The sequence below is a fragment of the Tamandua tetradactyla genome, chromosome 16 (assembly GCF_023851605.1).
Source record: "Tamandua tetradactyla isolate mTamTet1 chromosome 16, mTamTet1.pri, whole genome shotgun sequence".
Lineage (NCBI taxonomy): Eukaryota > Metazoa > Chordata > Mammalia > Pilosa > Myrmecophagidae > Tamandua > Tamandua tetradactyla.
The window spans coordinates 63991065-64010100 of record NC_135342.1 but is presented as its reverse complement, the minus strand read 5'-3'; the positions used below and the strand labels follow the sequence as shown (position 1 = coordinate 64010100).

Genomic DNA, 19036 nt, shown 5'->3' with positions numbered 1-19036 from the left:
GACACATTGAAAGCTGACCAAAAAAAGATTCCTACCACATTTTTCAATATGAGTCTTGTTTCACAGAGAAAGGTAACCATCACTTCCATCCAGAATCTTTCTAAATCCCCTGCCGAGCTGAGGAAACCATTTTAGAGTACTTTAAACTAGTATTCTAGACTAAAGTATTACAAAAAGAAATATTTTTTAGCATTTAATTTTTTCTTCTTGGGACCCTCCGAGTCAAAATTCTATTTCTGCTGAGCAGGAATGAAGTTGCTAAATGAAAAAGACAGGCAAGAGGAATGAATGCTCCAAAAAGACCAAGTGGACACTGAGTTTCGCAATGCTCAGATCTTCCCTTTTGCACACCAAACATCCTGGTCAACTTAGCTGGGCACCGTAGGGAGTTAAAAAAGATTCCTCCTTTAATGACTTAAAAAAAAAATTAAAAGTAGGGTAAACGTGGACGATGTAAAACTCCTAAAATGGATCCTTGCCTCTAAGTCAAAGGCCAGGTCAAAGAAGAAAGATGCCAAGACCTTGCCAGTTTCACAACCACAACCAGCCAAGAAAATGGTAGACAAAGTCCTTGGGGCTTAGCTCAAAAAAGAGGAATAATCTCTGAAATGCAGAGAATGATCATCCAATTTGGAAACAAGCCAGAACAGAATGCCAGGCAACTGTGGAAGGAGCCGGGAGTGGGGAGCTGGGGTCAAGGACATACACAGTACAGCACAGGTGAGACCATAAGGTCATGGGTCATAGAAGGGGATCACAGTTGACCTTGGGGGTAACTTAACATGACAGACACCATACTTTCCACTCTGCCATCAGCCCCAGAGACAGAAGAAGGAACAAGTTATCCAAGGGAGATGCTAATGCCTGTGGCAAGAGATACAGCTTTAGGTAGGCAGAGAAAGAGATGCAGGTAGAGGTAAAGCTGATAGGAGATGCTATTAATGAATTAGAATTAAAGATTTTCTGAGCATCTAATTAGAGTAGCATCCATTTAGAAATGGGTTATAGGGTTAAAGTTCATTTCAAATAGAAGCAATGTTATATATGGTCATTTAAATTCACAGTTCAGCTCAAAAAGTCCTGCAGCTCCTAATGTTCACTTTTAGGGTGTGCTGAGAAAATGTGATCTGAGTTCCAAATTGGGAGTCCCACCCCACCCAGTCAAAGAAGCTGTGTGGCTGGAGTCCCCCCACCCCCCACCTCCAGGTCACTGGTGGAGGCTCTAATGAGATGGAGGCTCCAGGAAGATGGGGCTAGGAGGGTTCTCAAACTGACACAGTGTGGGCAAAGGTAGGCAGGTACTTTGGGACCAGAATACCTTGATTTCTGGACTAGGAAACTGAAATATTATGCTGTAGGTAATGCCTACAGAAGACTCTGAGCCAGTAAACTGATGTCATGACAATGAGGCTTGAAGATTACTCCAGTGGATACAGGCAGACTGGAGTAAGAGACTGCAAGCAGAAAGAACTGTTCAGACGTAGCCCTGACAATTGTAATGGGAGGGACAGAGGAAAATTAAGCAACAGATAGGAGGGTGGCCTAGACTAGGGGTTGACTAACTTTTTTCCATCAAGGGCCAGATAGTAAATATTTTTGGCTTCATAGGCTAGACAGTCTCTATTTTGACTATTCAATTCTGCTTATAGCACAAAGGTAGCTTTAGGCAGTAGGGAAATGATTGGGTGTGGCTGAGTGCCAAATCAAACTTTATTTACAAAACCTGGTGGTAAGCTGGTGTGGTTCACAGGCCAGAGTTTGAGGGCCTCTGATCTAGATGAACTTTAAGGTCCTTCCCATTTCTGAGAATCTGTCCGAAAATAAAGATCAGAAAGTAGTAGCAATGGGGAGAGGAGGATTTGGGAGACTTCTTTGATCTGAAAAGGTGAAGTATGGGAGAAGTCAAAGCCAGCCTTCAGGTTTCAAGTCAGGGTAAATGGACCTGAATGGAGGGACCAGAAGAGAAAGCCAGATTGGGAATAAACTGAGCTCAGATTCAGACATTTTGACTCCTTAAATGTCAAGAGGCTAAACCCTGAGTCACTAAGTTAGAAAGGTTGGAATCTGAGGAATTTCACTGTGATGAGTAGAATGGCCAAGGTCAAAGCACTGACATTAACAACACTGACTTTACCCGGGCTCACCAAGCAGGTCAACAGATGATCTGTGAGGCTGCGCATTCTGAAGGGACAAGAGGGTGCTCTCCCTTGTGGAAAGGCCCAGCCCTCTCACCTGGTAGAGGAATCTTTGGCTGAAGTGCTGCATGGCCCCCTGGAGTTGGTTCCGCTGCGACTGCCACTGCTCATAGTTGCGAACATACTCGGCTGTGGGGCGCTGCCAGGTGGTGGTCCGGGTGTTGTGGTCCACATAGTAGAACCTCCCTCGGGGATCTGTACGTTTTTCCCAGCTGGAAACATTAGGCTCAGAATGAGTACAGTGACCATCACCACCTCTCAGACTCTAGAGAAATCTCAAGATGACCGGCAAGGAGGGACCAAAGGATGGTAAGGTTTGGTGTCTGGCACAGCAGGTTGGCTGCTCCAGGGAAGTAGAGCCAGGCAGGTTCCCATTATGGAAGCTTCTGGGGCTTAACAGACGTTTGTGGTTGTCTCTGCAGCATCCAATCCCTCCTTGCCATTAGCTCCTGATTTCCATTCAGGAGATCTTTGTGGTCCGGGGAAGCTGACTCTCCCCCTAACCCCAGAGCTGAACCACTGACTGGATCAGGAATGGACATGTGAGCTCTCCTGGGCCAATTAGAATGAATCTCAGGACTTCTGCCAAGAATTCTGGGGAAAATAGTCTCTCTTCCTAGCTGGATGTGCCTGAGAAAGCAGGCAGGTCTGAGGGCCACTGGCCACCATCTTCGACCCAAACACACGAAGTGGACCCTGCGGACCCTGCAGAGCAATAGAATGGGAAATGGCCAGCCCCGTCATGATACTGCTGAACGTCAGATCAAGCATGAAACCAGAACCTACATCTAGAATCTTGAGTTACATGAGCCAGCAACTTCCCTGAAGTATTTAAGCCAATTTGGATCCAAATTTTTATTACATGCAACTGAAATTATCCCAATGTAAGGATCCAATGCTCTGAAAAAGTAAGGAAGGGAGGGCGAATTTATAGATTAAGAGAGACTTAAAAGACATACAAAAGCGATAAGTTGACCTTGGATTTCGATCTGATTCAAACCAATCAAGTGGAAAAGTATTCTTAAGACAAATGGGGAAAATGGAACATGGAGTAGTATGCCACAAGAGGAAAGTTTAATTTCGTTGAGTGGGATAATGACATTATGATTTTGCTAAAAACAACAACAAACAAATCTGAAAATAAAACACTACCACCCCATCTGTTAAAGATGTAAGTGATATATTTATAGGTCAAAGGTTATGAAGTCTGGGATCTACTTTAAAACACACTGGCCCCTCCACCCAAAAGTGGGAGGTCTGATGCAACAAAATGTTATTGTAAGAACCAGAGGAGAGTTATAAGGGATCCATTGTACTATTCTCTTAACTTTGGTGTCTGCTTGAAATTTTCCATTATAAGTTTGAAAAAGAAAAAGAAAAAAAAAGGTGAAAAGAGTAAAAGAGAGATACCATGAAGAAAACAGGATTAACAGTCCAAGGGAATAAATATGGATTATACTGTGATTCCAAAGTGCTGGAGAATCTTTTTTCCTTCACTACTTTCTCATTTAATCTGTTCTAAATTCTTACCTTACTCATGTGGTTTTTGTGCCTATATTTGGTACCTTCCTCAATTTTCTGGCTTAGCCTCCTAGTTGACTTTTTAGCCATCTCTTCAATGACCCTTTTTAAGTCAAGGCCTCCCTACAAACGGCTTCTCCTCAAATAGTTCCGAGTCCCCATGGCCAGCTCCGAGATTTTGTCTGGGTGCTGCCTGTGAGGCTGCCTTACTTTCATGACCTCCTTTTACTTTGGATATCAACCAAAATCCTCAGTTCTTTCCCCAAACCTGAGTCTTTTCTCCCAGGTTTCCTCCTGTCAGTCATCCTCCAAAGGATGAAGTGGTACCACCATTCTCAACTCTTCTTTTCCTGCTGACAACAGTAAGTCCCTCAGCCCAGGTGCTTCTGTTTCTCGCACTCTCTGCTCTTGCTTTTCCATTTCTTCATCCAGGTCAGTATCACTACACACCTCAACTACTGCCCTGACTGTCTCTAATCCCCGTTTCCCATCCAATCTATAAACTGCCATCCGAATAACCATACGAGATGACCTCTTATGCCATGATCCTGCTCAAAAGCGTCAATTGGCTCCCCACTGCCCTTCAGTCAAAATCCTTTTGTGAGTATTGAGGGTCCACAATAATCTAGATTCTTCGCACTTATTTTCATAATTCATCTAAACCACTGATCTTTATCTATTTCTAAAAGTTTTATTTTTTTTATCGAAGAAATCATGTTGTATAGCTTAAAAGTGAAATAGTACTGCAGGATTTTTAATGAAAAACAGTAGTCCACTTCCCCATCTCTCCCCACTGCTGATTCCTGCTCCCCAGAGGCAAGCACTTCAACTTTCGGCTGCTTTTTCCAGTACTTAGATCTACATTTCTAAATAGCACGGTGACTCCATTATTTCTTGATTTTTGCTATATTAGATAACTACTCATGGACTTCCCACTATCAACGATGAGGATTCAGTTTTATTCCACTCCCAACACACCACAGTGTTCTCCTCTCCTCCTCCTCCCAATGTAGAAAATCATCATTTTCAACAAATTAATATCCAGAGTTTGTACTATGACCATGTAGTATACTATAAACACATTTCCTTTCTTGTACAACTTTTCTGTTTGGTTTTTTTTTAACCTTGAGATTAGCACTTCCCCGTTTCATCTGTTTGAACCTACACTAATTCATCCCCAAACCCTCTGACAGGACAGGTGATCCCTCCATGTCATTTCTTTCTTAGCAACAACTCTCCCAGAACTTTCTGTCTGATGCAGACACTGTCCTCCAGGCCTGCTCCACATATTGTCCTCAGTCATTTCCCCTCACTCTCCTTGTGGGAGCTTCCTTGACCCTTTCCTAGGCTAAGGCTTCTGTGTCCTGCACTTCATGTCTTCTCTTTCTTGGTTTCCTCCTATAACACATCATATAGTAGCTTCTGAGAGAGGATGCATCTGAAGTTAATTTTTCAAAACCCCACGTACATGAAAATGCCTTTATTTCTGTCCTCACACTTGAGTGTTCAGACAACTAGAAAGAGAATTCTAGGCAGGAAATAATTTTCTGTCAGAAATTTCGAAGGCCTTGCTACAAACCCTGTTCTCAACAGCAACAGTGGAGCTGATTCCTGATGCTTTATATCTACACCTCGTTTTCCCTCTAGAAGCTTTTGAAATCTTCTCTAGCATTCTGAAATTCCATTAGGATGTGCCTTGGGGCGGGTCTTTTTTCATTCTTAGTGGGCCCTTTTAATCTGGACACTATATCCTTCGGTTCTGGAATTTTTAAAAATTTCTTTGATCATTTTCTATCCTCTATTTCTTTGTTCTCTCCCTAAAGCTATTATTCAAAAAGGGATATCTTGGGTCAATCTAATTTTATTTTCTCCAATTTTATCTTTATCCCTTCTATGGAATTTTTTACTACTGCTGTCATATATCTTGATTTTAAAAGCCGGTTTTGTTTTCTGCATGGTCCTTGTTATGTTCTGTTCTTTTTGCACCTATGCCATATTTTCTCCCAAATTTTTAAGGATATTTATTTCAGTATGATTTTTTACATTTTGAAGTGTTTTTTTTTTCAGCTCCCTAAATTGTTTTCTGACTGCTGATTTTTGGCTGTTCATTCACATTTAAAAATGAGGCACTATAAAGCAAACCAGAAGTTCTGTGTTCCTAGTTGGGCCAATTACTGATCAGGCAGAGCCCAGCTGTTTCAGTAGAAGATCCCCACAAATCCCCTATGCCTTTAGACCAGTTACTTTCCCCAACAAAATATCTTCCAGTCTTAAAGGCAACCAAAGCCATGGGAGAAAATATTTGGAAACCACATATCTGATAAGCATTTGATTCCAGAATATATAAAGAAATCCTACAACTCAACAATAAAAAGATAAACAACCCAATTTAAAAATGGGCAAAAGACACGAATAGACATTCTTCCAAGGAAGAAATACAGATGGCTAAAAAAGCACATGAAAAGATGCTCAGTTTCACTAACTATTAGGGAAATGCAAATCAACACCACAGTGAGATACCATTTCACACCTACCAGAATGGCCACTATTAAACAAACAGGAAACTACAAGTGTGGGAGAGGATATGGAGAAACCGGAACACTTATTCTCTGCTGGTGGGAATGTAAAATGGTACAGCTCCTGTGGAGGATGATTTGGCGATTCCTCAAGAAGCTAAGTATAGAGTTGCATCACGACCGGGCAATCCCACTACTTGGGATATACCCAGAATAGATCTGAAAGATCTGAAAGCTGGGATGTGGACAGACATCTGCACACCGATGTTCACAATGGCATTACTCATACAATCCAAGTGGCCATCCCAGATGAATGGATAAACAAAACGTGGTATATCCCTACGATGGAATATTATTCAGCAGTAAGGAATGAAGTCCTAAAACATGGGACAACATGGATGAACCCTGAGGACATTATGTTAAATGAAATACATCAGACACAAAAGGACAAATATTGTGTGATCTCAAGGATGAACTAATTATAATACATAAACTCATAGACACGAAATATAAAATATGGGTTACCAGGATTCTATACCAGGATATAGAATGAGGCTAAAGAATGGGGAGTAGTTGCTTAATATGTGAAGAATGTTTAACTAGTTTGAACTTAAATATTTGGAAATGGACAGAGGTGATGGTAGCGTGTTGTTGTGAGAATAAATTAACAGTGCTGAAAGGTGTGCGAGTGTGGTGGAAAGGGGAAGTTTAAAGTCATGTACGTCACCATAAGGAAGGGTGGAAGATAAAACATGGGAATGTATAACACAGTGATTCTTGTGATGGGCAATGTCCATGATTAACTGTACAGATATAAAAATGTTCTTTCATGAACTAGAGCAGATGTATGACACTGTTACAAGGAGTTAATAGAGGGAAAATGCACCTATTGCAAAATAATAAGGGAAAAATGCACCTATTGCAAACTATGGTGTATAGTTTATAGTATTACTTTAATTCTCTTTCATCAATAGTAACAAAATGTACCACAAGAATACTATGGGTCAATAATAGGTAGAGGAATAAGGGGTATGGATGGATTCGGGTTTTCTTTTTTTTCTTTATATTTCTTTTCTGGAGTAAAAAAAATGTTCTAAATTTGATCTTGGAATGTGTGCACAACTATGTGATGGCACTGTGAGCTAGTGATTGTATAGTTTGGATGGTTTGTGCCACATGTGAATATATCTCAATAAAACTGCATTTAAAAAAAAGTCCTCCAGTCTTTAACCCGGGGACAGCATTCCCACTTAATCCCTCTTTTGTGGTTATCCCAGCCTTCAGCGATGGCTTGTGCCCCCAAGGCTGGTTCTGCTCCCTCACGAGCCTCAGGTGTGAGGTTAACAGCAGGCACACGGTGCACGCACATATGTGTGTGTGTGTGTGTGTGTGTGTGTGTGTGTGTGTGTGTGTGTGTGTGTGTGTGTGTGTGTGTGTCAGAAGGGTGGGAGTAATGGTTGACAACCCGGGAATTTAACTGCTCCCTGCACACATTTTAAACTGGTCTTCGGCTTTTAACCTCATTCAACACTCCCCCAGGTGTCTGTAACCGCTGAGGCTTTCGGGGCTCCAGGCGCACACTCCCGACTTCCCACTCACACTGTGGGCTCCTGTTTCAGCTTTTTCAGCTCTCCCATTTATCTCTCAGCAACTGAACTCGAATTAACATCTCCCATAGTCTGTTTTTCTTTCTCCATTCCTTTATTGATGAGCACTTATGTAACTGAGAAATTAAAATTTACGGGATGATTTTGATTACTGACTTGTTATATAGATGTTCCTTTTTGCTACCTGGCATATTGGAGGAGAGAGAAGGAAATACCTGAAATCTCTAAACTGTGATCCAGCTGCTTTGATCTCTGGTAATGATTGTACAGCCTTTATCGTCTGTCCTTATGATTATAAAAACCCTGTGACTAGCCTTCATTTGTATTCATTTATCCAGTTTTTCAACTTTAGAGTCTTGTGATCACTAAAGACAGCCTCTCATGTTTATTAATGAAGGGTCCGGGTCAGTCCAGAACTAATTCACACCAGATCCAAAGTTATTCCCTGATAACCGAGACTGGATCTAACCAAAACGGGCCTGATACGTGCAGCAGCTTAGACTTTAACCTACAAGTCATCCAGACCTCATTATAATACTAAGAATCACACCCATCATCATATTAAGATTGCCATTTTCTTATGTTCTGTGACTAAACCCGCAGTCAAATCTGTGAATGTCCAATAATTAGATCACCTCTAATTACATCATCTGGGACACCGTGTTCATTATCCTGAAACCTGCCCATCTTTTAATTCTATAAAGCTAGCAGAGTTACTGCAGTTCAGAGAGATAGATTTTTGGGTCAACGGGCCATCTACTCCCCTGCTTCGCACCGTAATAAACTTTTTCTCTCTTTGAAACCCCGATGTCTCAGGAATTGGTCATTTGAGCTCACTGTGCAAAAGAATCCATCACCTTTGTCTGATAACACATACTTTTTTATGTATCTTTATTGTCATTTTAGAGGAGTTTGTGGAAAGTATGGAAATAAACACATGTTCAATCTTCAGTGAGTCATCTGCACTGGTGAATTTCAAACTTCTAAGCAGCCTAATTCTGTCCTTTATTTCAGATGAAATCTGATGAGGAATCCTAATACATAAAAACAGAGCATGGTTGTAGGCTCAGTCACCTCTCTCGCCCTTTTTCGTTCCAGCAGGCATCATGTTCATCACGTCCACCACCCTGGGGCTGTGCTGGACACAATGTGAAAATCTTTGTTTTACACATACATTCAGCTCTAGCAATACTGCTCCATGCATTAGTTTCTAAACATCTTTTTTACATTCCCATGTGCAAGCTGGTGCCTCCATTGTGCCCTCAACCCTGAATACATTCTTCTTACTTAAGTCCAGCCTTTCCTACAAGCCTGAGTTTGATCCCCTTCTGTCCGTGAGGCCTTCCCCACACCTGCTGCTCTACGGAGGCCACTCTTAGGGCTCACCTCTGGCTTGAGAGTCACTTAAGAGCAAATAATTGCATTCAACCTGAGCTCCCAAAACCAATATTTTTTGCTCCTGGATAAAAGGACTTAACCTTGCACAGGCCCCCCAGTGGGTCTGATATAAGGGAATGGCTGTGATAAAGTGAATCCTTTGGCTCAATCTTGCTTCTTGGTAACCAGGGCCTGCTGAAAAAATGGTTCCTTTTTGTAGTTTTGGAATTGTTCTCACCATCGTAATACTTCCCTGGGGCAGGACTTACCCTGTTAACTAGCAATGAAGGTTTAAGCCTTCAGTCATTCTGTTTCCTCTGGGTTCTCTACTACTACACAGCAAAAGTAAGTAGGCGGCGATTCAAAACTCTTTGCCCAATACTTAGGAAGAATGAACAGGATTATACTGAATGTAAAGCTGGGCCATCTCCCAGGAAAACATTAAAACGATCCTGCAAATAAGAAAGCTTGATCTAATATCCAATTTTTAAACCTTGAGTAATTCCTCAGCCATCTTTAGAAGACACCATTGAGTATCTTTATTTAGATTCTATCCAAATGCTTACCAGGTCAAGGTCTACTGACTTATCCACCAGCAAGGATAAAAGGCAGCAACCAGCAGACTTCATAGTTACTGCTGCTTTTACACACACATGCAAATTCACAGAGGACAAGTGTACAAGCGTCAACATTTAATCTGTGAAACAAATGGGGAAATCTGAATATTGACTTGGTATGCAATGACATTAAGGAAATATTTGTAATATATTGTGGTTTCATTTTTAGTAAGAAAACATCATTCAGAAATACCTACTGAAATATGGATAAAATGATATGATGTCTGGGACTTGCTTCAAAATAACCTAGATCAAGTGATAGGGGAAGGTAAGTGAGGGTTATAGAACAATAGTTGGCAACTGTTTTCTGTAAAGACCCAGACAGTAAGTATTTTAGACTTTCTGACTCATACGGTCTCTGTCACAATTACTTAACTCTGCCATCATCACGTAAAAGCAGTCATAGGTAAACAATGAGTTTAGTTATGTTCCAATAAAACTTTATTTACAAAAACAGGCAGAGGGCTAAATTTTGCCAGAGGGTATAGTTTGCCAACCTTGTATAAATGAAACAAGATTAGCCGTGTGTTGATAATTATTGAAGCTGGGTATTGAGTATGTGGGAGCTCATTATACTATTTTCTCTATTTTAGCATATGTTAAAAATTTTCCATAATAAAATTCCTTTTTTTTTTCTTAATTTAAGAAGTCAATGTCTAACTTTGGTAATTTCACTTGAATTAAAATCAAAGTAGTAGATAGAGTGAGGTCTGATGATTTCGAGTTTTTTCCCCCAGAAGGGTAAGGAAAATACAAGCATTCTAATGGAAAACTGAAGCTTCAAGGCAGCCCACTTGTGGAAATCTGTAGGACCAGCAGATGAGGTGGTGTTTACCTGACACACGCCTGATAGCTAAACCCAACAGGGCACAGGGGCTCTCTTAATACTCTCCCAGACGGGTATCCTTTCCCTTTGCAAACTTAGTTGGGAAAAATGTTCACATTTTATGCAGGAGCCCTTCCCAGCTGCTTTAACCAGGAGGTGATTCTTTCCTAAGTGCACAATACATCCCCTTTTGAACGCTCTCAGGACTAGGAGACACATGCGGAAAGAACTTTCTGTCCCTGGCAGACAGGGAACCAAACTCCTTCTCCTTGAACTTGGACGGTCTTTCCTCACTTGGAAGCCTTGCTCATCCTCTGGTTTTGGAGGCCTTAGCAGAGTTCTCACAAAGCCCAGCTGAAAGAGCAGCATACCGCCTTCGGGGGCATTTTGGGCACGGGCTATGGCGAAATGCATCAGCACTCTATCTCGGTCTCCCCCTGCCCTTTTTTTCCCAGAGATGCTCTAAAACTTTGTCTTGAGAACTGAAAACAGCATTAAGGAAAGCAAATAGGAAAACTAATCAAGTGATCCAGGATACATGGCACTGTACTTTGCTACTTTTGCAAAAAGGGACTGAAAAGCTGGCCATAATAGGGATGTCTCTATATGGTGAAATGACTGACAGCACCAAGACACCAATGGCCCAGGAGGCTTCTCCAGCCCTCCTCCCTCAAGTACCCAATGGCCATGTTAGCTCCAATGTCACTTGATAAGGTCCATGGCCATCATCATGGACCAATAAAATGCATGTGAGAGAAGGGAAAAAGAACGAGAAAGGAAAGAATGTAGAAGGTGATGGCTATGGGAAGAGTGAAAGAAAAGGACAGACAGAGGAGTAGAGAGCTGGGGGGGAATACACAGACTGGCATGGCAGAGAGCGATGGAGAAGCTATCAGGTGCCACTGGGGTTCCAGCTCTAGAGGCTGGAGGCTTGTCTGTCCATGCCTTACCCTGGAGGAAGAGGCCGTTCCCAGGTAGTGGTCTTGGTATTGTGGTCAACATAATAGACTCGCCCGCTGGGTAGCTCTCGCTGCTCCCATCTAAAAAATAAAGAGAAGCATGAGATGTATAGTCGAAGGGTACAGCCTTTAGTAGAAAGAACTTTACCATCGGTGTAGCTAATTTCAGAAGTAACATCAAAGATGAGATGCAGGATTGACACAGTGGTCAAGCTAGCTCTGTGTGGTTCTGCCTGGTGGCACCTAGGAATACTTCCTGAAGAAACTGTAGCAGCCCTCCCCCTTTATTGTATCAATGTACTAGGATATACATAGGTTACTCTAAATTCCCCTAAACAACTCATATGAATTTATATTCCATGGATTTTTCTAATTTTGGCCATTTCAGGATTAAAGACCCCATTGGGAGAAAAAAAAAAAAAGCTGAGGAGCCTTTCCTTCCAAAAATGCACATAACAACAAAAATGCATAAGCAATTTCTGAGGTTTGTGGACCTCTCCTGAAGTTTATCTATGGATGTTCCAGCCTTTTTGGCCTACAATCCCTCTTTAGATAACAAATTTCATGACTGCCCTATTCTCCTAGCAACATATATATTCATGATCACATTGGCTTTTAGAGTACAGGATTCATTTTAAAGGAGACCTTTTAAAAAGGGATCCAGGTGAATCAAAGAAACAAACATGGTATACTGTTATTTACTGACTGCTCCATCAACGAGGTTAAGTCTGTATGTAAGTTAATATGAGATCACAGTGGGGAGGGTGGCACTGCCAACTAAATCATCTGTACTAATGGAAGGACAAGGTAGCAGATGATCCAAAGAGAGAATCTACAGGCACCATCACTACAAAATACAACCAAAGACCACCCCAGCCCCACACTCTCGTGTTTTGCACACTTGACACTGTCTGACAATAACTCTACTTACCTAGATTACAGCAGCCTTTTTATAAATAATAGAAACATTTCTATTTATATGACACTTACCACATGATAAACAGTGTTAATGGTCCCGTTTGCCTTTATATCTTACGTTGATTTTACTTACTTCTACTTTGGGGTGCTGCCTGAAGGAAGGTGGCCTTTTCCAGGAGATAGTCAGTTCTGCCATAACACTTATTTTGAAAATGCAAGTTTCTTCTAATGTGAATCCTGTTTGCTTATGATTGATTTTGTCTGCAAGAACACTAGATGAATAAAGAAAACTTCACCCAGATGAACCAGCTACGTGGAATTACATAAAACCCACAGGTATCTACCAGCTGCCTCTATTTAATGCTGTGCCACATCCAAACTTATGTGGTATTACAACGCTGTCTGATTGCAGACAAGCCCTCTTTCACAACTTCAAAATAACTCACAAGCTGCAACCCTTCTGGCACCTACTTCCACAAACTTCAGGTCTTTTTCAAGGTAAAATGTCATGTTTACCGTAGTTTATGTATTCCTTAATCATTCAACATGTATAAAACTGTGCTACCATTTCTATGAGTGTTGACCCATAACTCCATTTTCCCTATTAGCCTCGTGATTTTACTGAAGATTTTGCATAATGTGGTGATTTCTAGGAACATATATGCCAACTACATCAGAGGCAAAATTATCAAAATTAATGTCAGAACTTCTATTACTAAGCCTGGTGTGCCTACTACGACACATTTCTTGTTTAAACTGGGAGGTCTAGTCAGCGTACTGCATGCAATAGCCCTTCAGAATCTAGTTTAGATACAAATACGCATGCGGTTTTGAGGAAGAGAGGGAAGAGGAGGGGAGGTGCTCTCATCCACAGAGGATCTATAAGAAACGGAGGATTAATGTTTGACCTTATGCAATCCTTGCCTCGATTCTTTAAGGTGGGAAAAACAATCATCGCTGAGGACAACGAAGCTCAGAGAAGCAAATAACTCTTAGGAAGGATTCAACTTGGCTCTGATTCCAAAGCCCATGAGTATCATCACCTCATACTGAAAGGAAGAAATGGAGGAACAGAAAGGTAAACTGGTCTTTATAGGGAACCTCGTACCTTGTGAAAAAGGTGCCAGGTACCAGGTGCCTTCACAATCCTGATGTCAAAGTGAATGCTTCAGTACTGACACTGTGGTGGGGCTCCTATAGGATCAAGATGACTATAGAGGAATTACAATGGGGCCCCAGTGTTTATTTTAATCATGGCCTGCTGCTCAGATATTGTCTACCAGAAGAAGGGGCACATTTTGCACCACTGGGAGGGCCAGCCCCGGGTTGCAGAGAGGTCTGGCGATTCCATTTCCATCCCTCCCTAAAAGGGATCAACCACTGAGTTGAGGACCAGTGGGCTTCAAACTGCATTAAGCCACACTTAAGAACATTTTCTTTACTGGGTATTCCTGCTCAAGGCTCTGGCTGTAGGGGATACTGGTGTTTTGACCCAGATGTCAAGGTTCCTCCACTGCAAAAGGAAGATGCTCATACTTTCTTTCAGTATCTTACTAAAAGGGAAGGTGCTTCTGGCAAAAGTGGACAATTGAAAATGAACACTGGGTAAAGTTAAATTATCTGTTCTCTCTGAATGCCTTGATGAATAAAAGACAAAAGAGTAGCAAATATTGTCAACTCAAGAGGCTGGTGTCCCATCTGTGGGGATCTGCTAAGGACCTTTCAGCAAAGAAGGCAGGCTAACATACTGCAGGCTTCACATCAGCTCTTCAACTTCATCTGTCTGCTTGTAATTGGGTAGCAAAATCTGATATTCTCTTTAGTCATATGAATTTGGAACTGAGGAAAGTCCCAAGATACTTGGCCTAAGGAGAAGTAAGGAAAAAAGGGAGTTCCTGGAGCCAATGGCAGCAAACCCCTTTTTCCTAATCTTCCAACAAGATTTAAGCAGCTGAGAATTCTCCAGCATTCCCTAAGAAGTTAGCTATATTCTTCCCTTCCTTGAAATCAGGATTTCTTTGGCATGGTTCTGTGGCACAGAAGCACCACCAAAATCAGTTTGCTCATTCTGCAGCCACTATTTGGAAAACTGCCCATATATGGATAGCCTGCTCCTATTGTAAAAAAAAACAAGATATTTGTTGTAGTAATTGGATAAAAGACACAAACAGGATTTTTTTTACTCCAACAATTCTTTTGTTACAATTTTCATATCACAACTAGTGTCCACTTTTGTGTGTGCATGTGTGTTTGTGTGTTTTGGGGGCGGGGCGGGGTTCATGGTCCGGGAATCAAACCCAGGTCTCCCGCATGGAAGGTGAGCATTCTACCACTGACCCACCCAGGCACCCCACTAGTTCCACATGGTGACCCTTCTATGTTTCTCGCGCAAGGGGACAACTTTGGTTTCATTATACTTTAGTTAATATTTTCATTTGAAGATGGGATAACACCCATCTTAATCGTCACAGTGGTATTTCTACCCAATCATATACCACCAGAAGGGAAATCAGCTTGAAGTCCTCTGCCCTTATATTCAAGAGCTACAGAGGCTCTTTACAAGATCTGCCCATTCCATCTCTAATCCCAGCTGATCCTAGAAATGAAAGTATCTCTTTCAGGGGACTGCTATTGTCCAGCAAAGTTAATGTCCTTCTATGAACCCTCTCAATTGGCTTAGCTAGAAAAATAGTTACCAGAGAAATAAGACCTTTCTTCTATCTCCTTTTTTTTATATCTGCATTTTTTCCTTTTAAAATTGGACTCCTGCTCAGATTAAATGTCCATCTGGATCCTCCCTGATCCTTGACCTGGCCTCACTTGTTTTCTTAGAGAACTCTCAACTTCTCCATTACCCGCATGGCTATTCATAATTCACACAATGTCTTTCCTACATTAATGCCAACACAGTTGGTCAATTCTATCGTCAATCAAACAAGCTCCCGATTCTCCTTTCTGCTTGGAAACTGCTGACCTACATAGATCAGGCTTTTTGACTATCTTGGTTTGGTCTCTCCATGACAAGAAATGACACTGACACTGACTGTCTTCATCAGCACATCTCTGTCAAAGGTTAGGCTTCAGCCCCTTATAACCACCTTCTTCACACTGAGATTAAAAGGCTTTTCTATCAAACTACTGATGGTTCTCAGTACTGCATCTTGGTCACATGGGTCATATCCTCTCCCTCTGAATAGCTTTCTTTGATGCTCTTAGAAACAGCGTTCAAAGCATCAAGCTTGTTTCAGGTCCCTACCTAACACATTGCTCCTTGCCCTTCAACGAGTAACATTCTCTTGGTCCACGGACTGCACACAGTACCTTTATACTTGAAAGTACTTAAAAAGTAGTCTCCAATTTCAATTAACGTTAGGTACTTTTCTTTACCTAAATGATCTTTGCTCCTATGGATTTTGACCTCCATTTGTTTAGCTGTATGCCCTCTACTCCCATGCCCCAATACCCCTGCCTCCACCATCATTAAAAGGTTAAAGGCTAAAAACCTCAATCCCATTATTAAGACGACATCAATCATTTTTCTACTATGATACATGAGAAGGAAATTGTCTGGTCACCTGAACCAATTTTGCTTGTAGAAAGTTTCCTTAAAGGGCTTTAGGAAATTAATGCTCAGTTATCTGCCATTATAGGATGTATTCAGCCATCCTGATGAACACAATTCTTGGTCAGATTCCCCTATGTTTGGACAGAATCACAGTTCTACCAAGAGTAGGACTAAGTTGGAACAGGATTATAGATGGACAAGGGGAGGTGGGTTCAATGGAAGCAGTTCTCTTTAAATTGCACTTACAAAATGACACATTAAAATGCTAAAAATTGGGGCGGGCCGCGGTGGCTCAGCGGGCAAAGTGCTTGCCTGCTATGCCGGAGGACCTCGGTTCGATTCCCGGCCCCAGCCCATGTAACAAAAACGGAGAAACAGAATACAATAAAACAAGAAAATGTTTAAAGATGTTTCCCTTTCTTCCTTCCTTCCTTCCTTCTATCCTTCCTTCCTTCTCTCTGTCTTTCCTTTAAAAAAAAAAAAAAAAAAAAAAAAAAATGCTAAAAATTGTACTTTAGTAAAAGCATTATTAGCTTGTTATCTATTAATTTATTAATTTAAGTAATTAATTAACATGGGCATTAGTAAAGTTGATGTTCAATCAAAATATGCTCTCTCCACGAGAGAGCAAAGTCACACCATAACTCTTCTGAACACTAAAGAAAATATTCTTTGTTGATTACTTAGGAAAAAACTAAACTTCAGAAGAATATATTAAACGAATAAATCTTTCAAGTATTTTTAAAGCTGCCTATGAGGAAGTTCAATTCCTCATAGGCAAAACATACCTGAAATTCACGTGTTCTTATTTTATGTTCCTGAAAAGAAATGACTCTGAACCAAATCTTACCCTTCCCCCAAGCTTTAGCCACTTCCTGGGTGTACTACATGATTTTATTTCCTCTGTAGGGATGTTCACAGTCTGTTTTATGAGCCAGAAATCTGTGTGCAGTGGAACACATCTCCTGCTCACTATTTCATTGCTTCAGTAGGTCCTTTGTAAACTGGATAGAAAATGTATTCAAACTCAGTCCTTCCCCAAGAACCTTTCTTGAAATATTGAACTACTTTTAAAATCTAGCACACTAATTTCCTTTTAAAAAAATCAACAACCAGCACTTTATGCCATTTAAGCACAGGAGGGCACAGTGGCAGCTATCAAGGCCTCTGAATGAGGTCTGTTTTTCTTCTCCCTCTTCTTCAACCCTTCCATTTTCTTTTGCCTTGGAAAAGTCCCCAAAGCTCTTCACTGGAAGTTGGCAACACTGAAACATATGCTTTCACAAGGAGGCAAGACTGTTCTAGGAGATGGTGTCTATAAAAAATTCTCAGCATTTTTGCAGATGTAAGGTTGGCAATGAAGGGAAACGACCACCCTCAAAAACACTGGTGGGGACAGAAATGGGGACACTCTTTCCAGAGGGCTATTTGGCAACTTGGTCAAAAGCTTTTGCTATGTGATTACTTGTTAACTCAGCCAATCTACTTCTAGGATAAAGCCTAAGGAAATAATTATGTGTCAGTGATTTAGCTAAAAGTTTTTCTGCCACGGCGTGGCTTAAGGAGAAAAACTGCAAACAGCCTAAATGCCCCCAAATGGAGGATTAGTAACATAAATTATGATACTTCCATAATGGGTCATTACAAGTCAAATTATAGATGAATATTTGACTTGTTCAGATGTTAAAATGCCCTGAGTGGAAAAAGCAAACTGAAAAGTAATACGAATAAGGTAATCAAAATTTTGTTTAAAATTATATAAATTTGCTGTTTTTCATTTACCATAAAATGCTATTGATTGTAAGATTATTTAATATACCACTAAGAAAAACAAAATGAAACACTGTCAAAATGATACTCCAAAGCTTGTAAGTTACATCTTGATTTTAGAGATATTAAAATGTGAAATAACATGAATATTAGAATTAATATAACATGGAATATGTATATATGTGTAAAATTTTTATAACTCAAAATAAGAAAGGATTCGAAACAAAATACAAAAGGCACATGGAAAAGATTAACAAATTTGGCTATTTTTAAATTTCAAACTCCTGCACAATAAAATGCACTTTTATTGAAAAAAAAAAAAAAAGTAAAAAGACAAGCCACAGACTGGGAGAAAATATTTGCAAGGTACATAGCTGAGAAATGATTAGCATCCAACATATCTTAAGGGATCTTGTAGATTTAAGAGAAAAAAACAGTCAAATAGAAAAATGGACAAAAATGTGTGGGAACAGGCAATTCACAGAAAAGGAAACCAAAGAAACAAAATAAAAAGAGGTTCAATTTCAAGGCCGATCAAGAAAATTTGGATTAAAACCACAAAGAGATACCATTCACACCCAGAAGACTAGTCAAAATGAAAAAGTCCTACAATAGTAAGTTTCAGCCAGAAGGCCTACACATATGCTGGTGGAAGCGTAACCGGTGAGCAGAGTCAAGAAAACAATTTGAGTATATCTGCTAAAACTGAATCTTCATCTTCTGCAACTCAAAAATTCTAGTTCTAAGAGAAACAAGCATATACATCAATTGCACTATATTGTCTCATTCTTCAAGAAGTTAAAAAAGGGTGGGGAGGTCTATAGCAAAAGCAGCACGGTGATAAAGGTTGGTGGTGAGCCCACAGGTATTCCTTATATTTTTCTCCGCTACTATCTGCATGCTTGAAATATTTTATAAATAATTTTTAAGGCACATACTACAACATAATCAATTTTTGGTAGATGTGCATTTATGTATGTCTACATATGTGGTCTTGGGCAAACTTCTTAAGGTTTGCAAAATGAGGATGAACGTAGTTCTCTCACAGAAGGACTGTGAAGATTGCTACAAACAAATAAAATAAGAAAAAAAATTTTAATTAAAAAAAAAAGACTGCATGAGAAATCTATGTACAATGCTTAGTATTTCCCTGCACATATTAAGT

The 19036-nt window shown here is 40.5% G+C and overlaps 1 protein-coding gene across 7 annotated transcripts in view; it reads right to left on the bottom strand.

Moving 5' to 3' along the window:
- WWP2 (WW domain containing E3 ubiquitin protein ligase 2) overlaps positions 1-19036 on the bottom strand; it is a 150361-nt gene that overhangs the window by 16059 nt on the left and 115266 nt on the right. For 6 of the 7 annotated variants that reach the window (XM_077132883.1, XM_077132877.1, XM_077132879.1 and 3 more), the window contains 2 exons: positions 11610-11699; positions 2233-2407 (listed from right to left, as the gene is read on the bottom strand). In XM_077132883.1, coding sequence (XP_076988998.1) covers positions 2233-2407; positions 11610-11699 — 265 coding nt within the window. The remainder of the gene's footprint in view (positions 1-2232; positions 2408-11609; positions 11700-19036) is intronic. The other variant, XM_077132881.1, reaches the window with a different exon arrangement.